Source organism: Clupea harengus, chromosome 13 (assembly GCF_900700415.2).
Source record: "Clupea harengus chromosome 13, Ch_v2.0.2, whole genome shotgun sequence".
Classification (NCBI taxonomy): domain Eukaryota; kingdom Metazoa; phylum Chordata; class Actinopteri; order Clupeiformes; family Clupeidae; genus Clupea; species Clupea harengus.
The window spans coordinates 27,413,481-27,425,329 of record NC_045164.1 but is presented as its reverse complement, the minus strand read 5'-3'; the positions used below and the strand labels follow the sequence as shown (position 1 = coordinate 27,425,329).

The 11,849-nt window shown below is 44.5% G+C and overlaps 1 protein-coding gene across 1 annotated transcript in view; it reads right to left on the bottom strand.

Annotated features, from left to right (window-relative positions):
* Positions 1-1,027: 1,027 nt before the first annotated feature.
* The window catches only part of LOC122133383 (lutropin-choriogonadotropic hormone receptor-like), an 18,598-nt gene continuing 7,776 nt past the window's right edge, over positions 1,028-11,849 (bottom strand). Inside the window, exons 3-10 of the mRNA XM_042709499.1 lie at positions 8,347-8,421; positions 7,975-8,049; positions 7,708-7,782; positions 7,406-7,477; positions 6,593-6,661; positions 6,405-6,479; positions 5,904-6,089; positions 1,028-2,336 (exon numbers count right to left, since the gene is read on the bottom strand). Coding sequence (XP_042565433.1) covers positions 1,151-2,336; positions 5,904-6,089; positions 6,405-6,479; positions 6,593-6,661; positions 7,406-7,477; positions 7,708-7,782; positions 7,975-8,049; positions 8,347-8,421 — 1,813 coding nt within the window. The 3' untranslated portion in view covers positions 1,028-1,150. The remainder of the gene's footprint in view (positions 2,337-5,903; positions 6,090-6,404; positions 6,480-6,592; positions 6,662-7,405; positions 7,478-7,707; positions 7,783-7,974; positions 8,050-8,346; positions 8,422-11,849) is intronic.

Genomic DNA, 11,849 nt, shown 5'->3' with positions numbered 1-11,849 from the left:
ATGTCTGTTGATTAAGCTAAAACCTCTGCATAAGCCATACTTTATATTTGCACATACAAGGACGTGGTCTACAAGCGAATAAAAGATCAATCAGGCACAATTATTCTCTGATTTCTTTAAATTGTTTATTATCATAACAGTAGGCCATACGAACAGAGGTACGATCATGCGTTCAGAATTAGTACAAAAGTTTTGGTAAACTAGCAATAAATAAATAGCTACTGAATAAATGATGCCACAGAATTCAAACAGCTTGAATGGACTTTGTCCCAAAGATTGTCCAGTGCGCGGCGCTATTTGACTTAAAATAAAAATAAACTGATTCGATTTTTTTCTTTTTTCGAATGACAGTCACTTGTTTGGAACATCAAGTATTATCTTTTGACCTTTGAAAAAAAAGCTCAGATTTCAATACCATTGAATCATTCAGGGTTTGGAATCCAAATGCATCTTAGAAGACTACACTGTCAGCTTAATTCTACTAAAAGCTGTTTAACTTGTCAGCTAAATAAGAGTGTGAGCCACAGAGTAACAGAACAATACTGACTTTGTTAGTAAAGAGAGACTAGATTTGTTTACAATGTATTCATAAGGCAAAAAGTCAAAGAAGCTTTTTTATCTTTTAACACACAAGGTTTAACTTACGACATTCAAAGAATGAGGCCCGCACAATTCATAATGGAGTGAAACTATGATCCAACACCCAAACAACTACATATTTGTTTTTTGGTTCATTTCAATAAATGCATTTTGAGACTGAAATAAGAACTATGCCATATGTTGCTCTTTGACTCTGGGACGATATGTGCCAGCGAAGTAAAAAGTAAACACGTTCATGACGGGCAAGCTTGGCATGTGTGGTAAGGCTGTAGCCAAGCCAGTCTAGTTTTCAATTTAATGCAGGTCCCCTTTTTTTTTTTTACCAAGAACCATAGTGCCAATCCTACAGTTTTGTCTGACAATGTTCATCCCTTTTTCGAGTAACTCAGAACACATTATTATACACAGACGTAAGTCTAATACTGATCAGGGACACAGACGTCATGAGAGGTCAGGTGTATGAGATGACTGATAACTAACAATATCTTTGAGATGAGTAAGAGCGCACATTAACTGGTGCTGTTGGGTCACGGAATCAGTTTCATGTTTTTCATCCATCTTTGCCCTTGGCCTCTGATTTGAGCTGCTTCTGATGCTGGAAGGATGACGGGTCCTGCCCCCCTCGCAGGCGCTTGGCCCCCCCGTCGGAGTGGCTTTTGGCCATGCTCCCCGAGCAGTAGGTCTTCATGCGGTAGAGACTGGCCTTGATCTCGCAGCAGCCCATGGAGCTCAGAAGCTTGCAGGCGTCCTTCCGGAAGGCCTTGGTGCAGATGGCGTACAGGAAAGGGTTGGCGCAGGAGTTGATGGGGTAGAAGAGCACCAGCAGGATCTTGGAGTTGGTGACGGTGATGAGGGGCACCTTGAAGGCGGCGGAGATGGCGAAGAAGGAGATGGGCGCCATGCAGAGGAAGTCGGTGAAGATCAGCACGGCCATGCGCTTGGCGATCTTGGTGTCGGCGCTGCGGCCCGGGAACTCGGGGTTGTGCACGGCGACGTAGATGCGCGCGTAGCACACGCACACCGCCAGGAAGGCCCCCACGTTGAAGAGGAGCAGCAGGATGATGAAGGCCTGAGCCAGGGCCGTCTCGATGTCCATGGTCAGGCACATGCTCACCTTGCTGTAGCTGCTCACGCCCACCAGGGGCAGCAGCGCCACGCCCAGGCACAGGAGCCAGCCGGCGGCCATGATGGCGGCGGCGTGGGACAGGCCCATGCGGCGCTCCAAGTGCAGGGCGTGGTTGATGGTGTGCCAGCGCTCCAGGGTGATGGTGCAGAGCGTGTACACCGACAGCTCCCCGCCAAACACGGCCAGGAAGCCGGCCACACTGCAGCCCGTGCCGGTCTGCCACTCGATGGCGTGCTGGCTGTAGTGGCCACGCGTCCGCAGGTCCACGGCCGCGATCATCAGCAGGTAGACGCCGATGCAGAGGTCGGCGAAGGCCAGGTGGCACATCAGGAAGCGTGGGACCGTCAGCTTGGTGCCGCTCGTGAAGAAGACCAGCAAAACAGTCAGGTTGCCGACGATGGCCAGGATGTTGATGAACCAGATGGCCACGCGCAGGAAGCCGAAGCCTGCCAGGTCCTCGCAGGGGTTGAAAGCGTCGGCCTCTGGGTTGCACGTCAGGGCTGTTTTTCTCCTGAAGAGGTCTAGCTCTGGATACAGTGAATCCACACTGCCAAAAGTCTCCTCCTCAAATGTCATATCACTGATGACGGGAGGCTCCAACGCTCTGCAGCTTTACACACCAAGACAAGAGGGAGAAACGTTTAATGACACCTCAGCTTCAATTGACCTTGTGGGAATTTAATTAACAAGGAATCTTTTTTTTTTTATATACATTTGTTTATTGAAACACATCACATCGCATAGCATATATCTTGTACAATTAGCTGTGTGGTCAACTTTTCTTTTTTTTTTAAACAGACATGTAAAAAAATAAAAGATATACAAGAAAGAAAGAAACATATACAAAACTTAAAAACCCACCCACGCTCCCATCCCAAGTTGGTCCACCTTTCTCTATCAATGTGTCGACTCAATCAAAGTATCTGTATGCAACAGTACAACTGGTACTGGTACTTTATCTCTAAGTAGTAGGAGTCGTAGCTACATTATTCAAAATATGAGAGGAGAGGCTGCCATGTAGTGTAGAATTTCCCAGTCGACCCTCTAAGTGAGAATGTGATCTTTTCCAGCTTAAGGAATGACATTAGATCAGTCTCCCAAGACTTATCTGCTGACTTCCAGTGTAGAAGGATACATCTGCGGGCAATTAGAGAGGCAAATGCTAAAACATTTCATTTGTGTTTACTAAATTGAGAGTGGTTCAGGGGCACTCCAAATATGGCAATAAATGGACAGGGAGTGATATCTGTGTCTAGAGCATCAGATATAATCTTGAAGAAGTTCTTCCAGAATCCTGTTAGCTTTGAGCACGACCAGAAGGTATAAGCTAGGTCAGAGGGGACAAAGGCACATTTATTACAGGCATCGCTCGTGCCAGGGAAAAACGTTGCTAATTTGGCTTTGCTGAAATGCATTCTGTGCAGTACTTTGTACTGTATTAAGTTAAGACGGGCGCAGGATGAAGAGTAATTCACTTGTAATTTGGCCCTGTCCCACCAAGGGTCTTGAAATTGGACTCCTAGCTCATTTTCCCACTGCTGTTTAACTTTGAGCAGCGGCGAGGGGTTGGATTGAAGGATATTTGTGTATAACTTAGACACCATCCTTTCAGGTCTGTCAAGAATCTTTGGTAAGTCTGCAGGCAGAGATGGGAATGTGCTGCAATTATCTTTGACAAAACTGCGAACCTGGACGTAGCGGAAGAAGTTGCCTTGGTGTAGGTCATGCTCATGCGACAAACTTTTAAAGTCGACAAATATCCCATTTAAAAACAGATCTCCTTCCAAAGTGTAAATGTAGAGTCAAGTTTGGAAGGTAAAAAAATATGATTATTGCATAATGGACCAAGGAGGATGAAATTGTTTAGTTTGAAGTGTTTGCAGAACTGTGTCTATACTTTCAAGGTTGACAAGATTACAGGGTTTGAAGTATAGTTTGTGGCTGAGAATGGTAAAGGGGAGCATGTCAGAGCTACAAGTGAGGAGGTGTGGCAGGAGAGGGACTCCATTTTACACCAGTCCAACTCACCCTCATACCACCAGCTGAGTATGTTTTGTATATTTGCTGCCCTGTAGTAGAACATGAAATTTGGTAAGCCCAGGCCACCCTCTTGTCTTGCTGCCTGCAGAGCGCTTTTGTTAATTCTGGCAGCCTTGCCTGCCCACAAAGAATGGGATGATAATTTGGTCAAGCATCTTGAAGAATGATTTTGTCAATTAACAAGGAATATTTTAATAAAATACACAAATGTCTACTTTGGCTAACGCAGTGAAGACACCACGACCCGTGAACTTACCCTGCTGAGGGTGTGTCCTCTTCACAGGATACGGACCCATTGTTCACGGCAGCAATAAGAGACGATTCCCTGGAGAATTGATATCAAGTTATGGTAAATATTATTAAACGTTATTTAATATTGTAATATACAGGGGGGTTAGCGACGTGAAAGACTGTGAGGAGCACACGGCACGCTGAGTGTGAATTCTGTGTAAATGTTCCAAATGAGAAGGCAGCTCATGTCTCCCGTTTGTGTCTAATGTGAGCATGTGTGCCTGTTATCATCGGTGTGTATTGCTGTGTAGTTCCCTGTGTTAGTTTAGCAGTATCTGTCACCGTCTGTGTCTTCATAATGTCACTGTTACACCTGCCTTTCACTTTCCCCAGTCTGTATCAGTGTGTCCTGCCTGTATGCTTTCAAAATAAAAAAACACTTGCATCCAAGCGACTCGCTAACACTCACAACTGTCCCCTTCAAAGCACCCACCCACTCTGCAGTATTATTAATGGTTTAGCTATGCATTGGTAGTATTGTCATACAAACTGTTTCTACATTAAAACTTGATTGGACATATTTATTTATTTTGGTTCAACACGTTTATTTTGGTATGCAATCTGTGCTCCTGCATATAAAGTAACACAGCTGAAGGCTGGTTCCACATGTCTGAATACTCTGACCTGACAATACAGTTTGTTACAGGTCAGCCAACTATTTACAAAGCAACTTTGTTGCTGTTTCGGGAAATGCCCATTAAATTGTTTGGCAAACAAAGCAAGCGGTTTCTCCTCCACAAACAATTCCCACTGATGACCTCAAATGTAAAGCAATCCTCAGTAGCAAAACTACAGACAAAATGGGAATGTATTTGTGCACTTTTTCACAGTGAAATATGTTTTTGTATAAAATGTTTAAAGGGCAAAACAGACTAAACCCTTTGGCTGCCGTAGCTGCAGTCATTCCCAGGCTCTCACCTGTGAGCACACACACACACACACACACACAAACACACACACACACACACACACACACACACACACACACACACACACACACACACAGACACACTGTAGCTGCAGTCATTCCCAGCCTCTCACCTGTGAGCATACACACACACACACACACACATACACACAAACACACACACACACACACACACACACACACACAGACACACTGTAGCTGCAGTCATTCCCAGCCTCTCACCTGTGAGCATACACACACACACACACACACACACACACAAACACACACACACACACACACACACACACACGCACACACACACACACACACACACACACGCACACACACACACACACACACACACACACACACACACACACACACACACACACACACACTGTAGCTGCAGGCATTCCCAGCCTCTCACCTGTGAGCACACACACACACACACACACACACACACACACACACACACACACAGACACACTGTAGCTGCAGTCATTCCCAGCCTCTCACCTGTGAGCATACACACACACACACACACACACACACACACACACACACACACACACACACACACTGTAGCTGCAGTCATTCCCCGCCTCTCACCTGTGAGCACACACACACACACACACACACACACACACACACACACACACACACACACACACACACTGTAGCTGCAGGCATTCCCAGCCTCTCACCTGTGAGCATACACACACACACACACACACACACACACACACACACACACACACACACACACTGTAGCTGCAGTCATTCCCAGCCTCTCACCTGTGAGCATACACACACACACACACACACACACACACACACACACACACACACACACACTGTAGCTGCAGTCATTCCCAGCCTCTCACCTGTGAGCATACACACACACACACACACACACACACACCACCAGCCTCTCACCTGTGAGCATTCCAGCTGTGCAGAGCGCAGCAGTGGCTAGGGTAGGTCAGACTGGCGGACCAGAGGCTTCGCAGGCTGTTGAAGTTCGGAAGTCTCTTCAGGGCAAACGCTGCCTGGGCCATCAGTACCCCAACCGACTCCAGGCCACGGGGCGGTAGGGTGTCCAGCCCGGTCGAGGACACGTCCCTGGGGGCACAGAAGCAACAGGGGCCTGTGGGCATGATGTGCCACGCATCCGCCCACCTAACCCACTGCAGAGGGCAGCCGCCTAACTGGGTCATCATCACAACTCATTAACAAAATGTAATGTTTACAGAATGTTTACTGAGACTGTTCCTAAAATAGCTGTAATTTCCCAAATGACTGTGGGATCTGTACTGTACTCTACTACCACAAGGAAACAATGAAGCAACATGAAACTGCTGACCCCTATTCTCCACTGTTTCTGGAAGCATCTGGAACATTCCGCTGTGTTCACTGATTAAAGACGGAGTGACTCACAGTAGAGTGGGGCCTACGGCTCCGGTGAAGGCTTCTCGGTGAATCACACGCAGGTTTTTGTTGTTCTTCAAGATCCTGGCAACATGGCATCCAATGTTATTAGAGGATACTTCTCCAGCTTCCAAATCATACAACATTTGTAATACTTATGTAAATATAGAGGAAAGGATTGGATTTGTTTTAGTTACAGTTTATCTATCACTGTCCCATTGAAGGCATGGCTTTGTATTTCTTTGAAACCATTGTTGTAGAGATTCCTGAAACAGACACACACAAACACACACACACACACACACACACAAGTTAGTAATTAGGGGTGGGAATCACCACAGGGGCGATGAAACGATACTATCACAATATTAGGCCATGATGCGATTTTATTGCAATTCTTTAGAGAGCACTTCCCGTCCTAACTGGCACTTCGACAAGTGCGTAACTTGCAATTACAGCAGTTACACTTCTGCACTCTTTCTTTCTTTTTATTTCATTTTGTTATATTTCTAATGTAAAGTAGTATTTATTTATTGTTACACCAGGTTCTATTGCTCGTAGCTTGAATATTCTCTCCCTTGTACGTCGCTTTGGACAAAAGCATCTGCTAAATGACTAAATGTAAATGTAAATGTCTTTACATTTTGCGATACAGCAAGTATTGCGATATATAGCGATTTATTTCTCCCATATTTGATGTTTCATATACTGGGAGTCTCTGCAGTACATTTGTTCTCGACTCTGACTCACGTCACGCTCATAATGAGCTCTTGATTCATATAGTGGACTTCAGAAGCAATGTTATCATAGTAGACAAAAATTAAAATTAAATTAAATGAATATTGCAATACTTGGTGCCACTGTATCGATGGAATATCATGCCAAACAATAATCCTCTGAATCGATTTTATTCTCCCACCTCTATTAGTGATACTGTATACCTGAATGAACACAAGAGATCTGGAGCATCAGTCTATTTCCTGACAGAAAGGACAACATAATCTACTTACATGGTACTAGTGGCCATTCCCAGAAAAGCATTTGCTGGTATTGAAGTCAGGAGGAGGTTATCGAAGATATCCCTGCAAAATCACAATCAGTATGAATGAACAACACGCAGAACCATCCTAGTGTTTGGTATACAACTGCAACAGAATCACATCCAACACGCAGAACCATCCAAGTGTTTGGTATACAACTGCAACAGAATCACATCTATGACTTTGTTCAGGTACGTACAAGGACACCAGGAACACTGCCTCGCGTACACTGTCATTAGACGTTAGGAAATGTGTGCCACACGTAAACTTACAAGACAAAACTGGGATTAAGGGAAGACAGTGCGGTCAAATCAGGGAACACCGTAATCCCAGTGTTTGAGATGCATCTGTTTAAGAGAGAAACAATAGAACAGGAATTTGGAGTCAGTTTAATTCCAAAGGCACACACATACTGTATATATATATATATATATATATATCCCATTACCGGCCTCTATATATATATTATATATATATATATAGAGGCCGGTAATGGGACACATTCACGCCAGAGAGGCAAAGAGCCAGTGGCCTCTCACAGGTACTGTAGGTTTGGGAGGTGGTTGAACGCGCGTCGGCCGATGTGCACCAGGCTCCTTGTGTTCTGGATGAGGCTGTGAGGAGGAGGAGGTGGAGGTGGAGGAGGAGGAGGAGGGGGAGGTGGAGGAGAAGGGGGAGGTGGATGAGGAGGAGGGGGAGGAGGAGGTGGATGAGGAGGAGGAGGAGGTGGAGGAGGAGGTGGAGGAGGAGGAGGAGGAGGAGGTGGAGGAGGAGGTGGATGAAGAGGAGACATGAGAGCAGTACATCGCAGGCCATCTGAGCATCAGTGTTGATATGAAATCCTTGGAGAAATAATAATACAACATCTCCATTTGGGTTTAAACTCTCTGCTACACGCGGGTGTTACTTACATCTCTGAGAGGTTATGGAGATTGTTGAATGCTTTGGGTTGTATGCTTTCCAGCGTGACACTGTGTGTGATCCGTCTGCAATGACATAAACCTTAAGAGCTCACCAGGCAGGCGTGTCAAGATAGATAGATAGATAGATGGATACTTTATTAATCCCGAGGGAAATTTAGGTAAAACTCTGACTCTGAGAATCAAGTTACAGTGCAAAGAGTAATGTTGGCACTTCTTATACTTACACCCTTACGCTGAGCACTACCAGAACAGTATTAACTATTAACTAGTTAAGCATTAACCAGTATGACAAGCATCAACATAAGCCTTCATGCAGGTGCGATGTTAATAAGTCTATTGAGTCTGACACTTATCTTTGGCACTTAGTCATTCAGAACACAGACACATTTTAATCAGATTAAAAGTCCTTGCTCAGGGCTACAGCAGTACCGAGAGACATGTTTGTTTAACACCACATTAAAAATTAAGGATATTAAAAGGCAAAAAACACTGCAAAATAAAGTATGGTTGCTTTTTGTAAAAATACAACTATGTCCTCCAAGCTGCCGTCCTCGTCCCAGTGAAAGGCAGAAACAGGACAGGAGGAGGAGGAGGAGGAGGAGGAGGAGGAGGAGGAGGTGCTGGAGGAGGAGGAGGAGGAGGCAGCTCTGGGAGGCCCATACTCACATTCTCTTCACGTCACGCAGCCCATCGAAGCTACGTGCTTTGACAGCATAGGAAAGGTTTGTACAATGGGTAAAAAATACTACAATGTGAAAACATGAACCTCTATGGGCTCCACGGAACATTAGGGTACTGAAATGATTGGCAATCATCGCATTGAACCTCACTTCCGCTACCCTCCGTCAATGAGTACCCCAGGTATCTACTCCAAAGACATCAAGGCTACCTTCAGCAAGCAGACAAATACAGGCAACAGTTAGTTTCTGTATTACGGCACACTGACCCTGTGTGTGATGCAACTATCTCAGCCACTCCCTTGCCATAAAAGGGGAGGATGACACAGAATGTATATGTGTTGAATGCGAAGATGACAGCAATGTCAGAGCACCTCTATACTGCCAAAACTGCTACACACATGGCCAACGGTGCACTCCCAGCTCCAAACAAGAACCTGAAACTGTAGCAGACAACTTTCACCCCTCTGTAACATCTTTTCCCAACAGTATTCCGATGTACTACTCTTCCTCACAGAAAGCAGAGAGCATTAATGACAGATCAGGAAGAGGCCTCGCCTGCCAATAAAACTCATGGCCAATGTCATCACAACCGCACTTTGTCTGTTCACCATTAAAGCTTGGAAGCTCATGGAGCCAATTTGCTCCTTTTGCCCCTGACTCACACTAAATCAGGGGTACTCAATAGGCGGACCGCGGTCCGGATCCGGACCCAGACGCAATCAAATTTGGACCGAAGCCAAAATCAACATTCTAATTGAAACACGATCCAAACAAGTTTTTATTTGTGCGTGATTTCGCGCTATATATATATTTTTTTCCTACTGGATGTGCTTTCTATCTTCTGTGTCCAATCCAGAGGTCCAATCAGGAGCTGTAATAACAACATCACTGACAACTCACTCACTCAATGTTGGCCGCGAGCTCTGTGGGTCACGCAGGTTGTGTGTGTCAATGGCAACAACTCGGGCAGATAGATTTGTGAACGGTATCTTTTTCTCAGCAAACGAAAATCATGGTGTGCTTTAAACCCGACAAGAAACGAAAAGTTGATTCCAAAAATCGCTAATTTAAGACAGAGTGGACTGACAAGTATGCATTTGTGCTGCCTGTGGGGAGCACAAAACCGATGTGTTTAATCTGCAACGAGACGGTTGCCCTTGTCAAAAGTGGTAACGTGAAACGTCACTATGAAACAAAGCATGCACACTTCGAACAAAAATACCCGCAGAACTCTGAGGTAAGAGGCAGAAAAATAAATCATCTGCAATCATACCAAGCAACATGCAGTGTAATAGTTAGACCAGCCACACAACAAGAGCGTGCATACCTCAACATACTGTTGTGAGTCTGCCTTTTTAACCATGAATATGGTGAAAAACAAATACAGGAGCACACTCACTAATGAACACTTACATCAGTGCCTCTGCCTGGCCTTCACACCTTTTATGCCCAAGTTTAAACCACAAAAAAGTGTCACCTTTCACACAAATGAGGCCACATCACCTTTTGTGCATAGTTCGATCGTTTTTGTTGGAGTTATGTTTCTGGATTTTGACCGTCACTGTTCCGGACCCTGGACTGAATGGAAATTAGGCGAGCGGACCTTTTGGGTTTCTAATTGAGTACCCCTGCACTAAATGTTTCTTTAAGCTTGGACTGAGTTTTTGACCCTAAAAGTGGTTTAAATTGTTTACAGGCAGCTTGTAGGCTTAAACTTGACATCTAAATTATACCAAATCATGCTCAATCCTCATAGACATAAAAAAAGATTTCAGAAAAGGTGAAGGAAGGAACAAAACGAAATAAAAGTTCTGGTGATGACTCATGACAAGAGGTTTCTCTTGGTGAGGTGTTGAGAATACATTTGACTGAAAAGGTTTCATTATGAACCTGTCAAATGTCTCTTTCTCTTTAACATGCGCCAATACAGCCTGTTTATTATGAACCTGTCAAATGTCTCTTTCTCCTTACATGCGCCAATACAGCCTGTTTATTAGGAACCTGTCAAATGTCTCTTTCTCTTTAACATGCGCCAATACAGCCTGTTTATTATGAACCTGTCAAATGTCTCTTTCTCCTTACATGCGCCAATACAGCCTGTTTATTATGAACCTATCAAATGTCTCTTTCTCCTTACATGCGTCAATACAGCTTGTTTATTATGAACCTGTCCAATGTCTCTTTCTCCTAACATGCATCAATGCAGCCTGTTTATTAGGAACCTGTCAAATGTCTCTTTCTCTTTAACATGCGTCAATACAGACTGTTTATTATGAACCTGTCAAATGTCTCTTTCTCTTTAACATGCGTCAATACAGACTGTTTATTATGAACCTGTCAAATGTCTCTTTCTCCTTAACATGCGCCAATACAGCCTGTTTATTATGAACCTGTCAAATGTCTCTTTCTCCTTACATGCGTCAATACAGCTTGTTTATTATTTCATTACACATGAAGAGAAATGTTCTATTTCACTCTGTAGACCACAGTTCAATTTAACCCAATAAAACGAATCCATGCAGTGACTGCACTTAGTCATACAGAACACAGACACATTTTAATCAGATTAAAAGTCCTTGCTCAGGGCTACAGCAGTACCGAGAGACATGTTTGTTTAACACCACATTAAAAATTAAGGATATTAAAAGGCAAAATACACTGCAAAATAAAGTATGGTTGCTTTTTGTAAAAATACAACTATGTCCTCCAAGCTGCCGTCCTCGTCCCAGTGAAAGGCAGAAGCAGGACAGGAGGAGGAGGAGGAGGAGGAGGAGGTGGAGGAGGAGGAGGAGGAGGAGGAGGAGGAGGCAG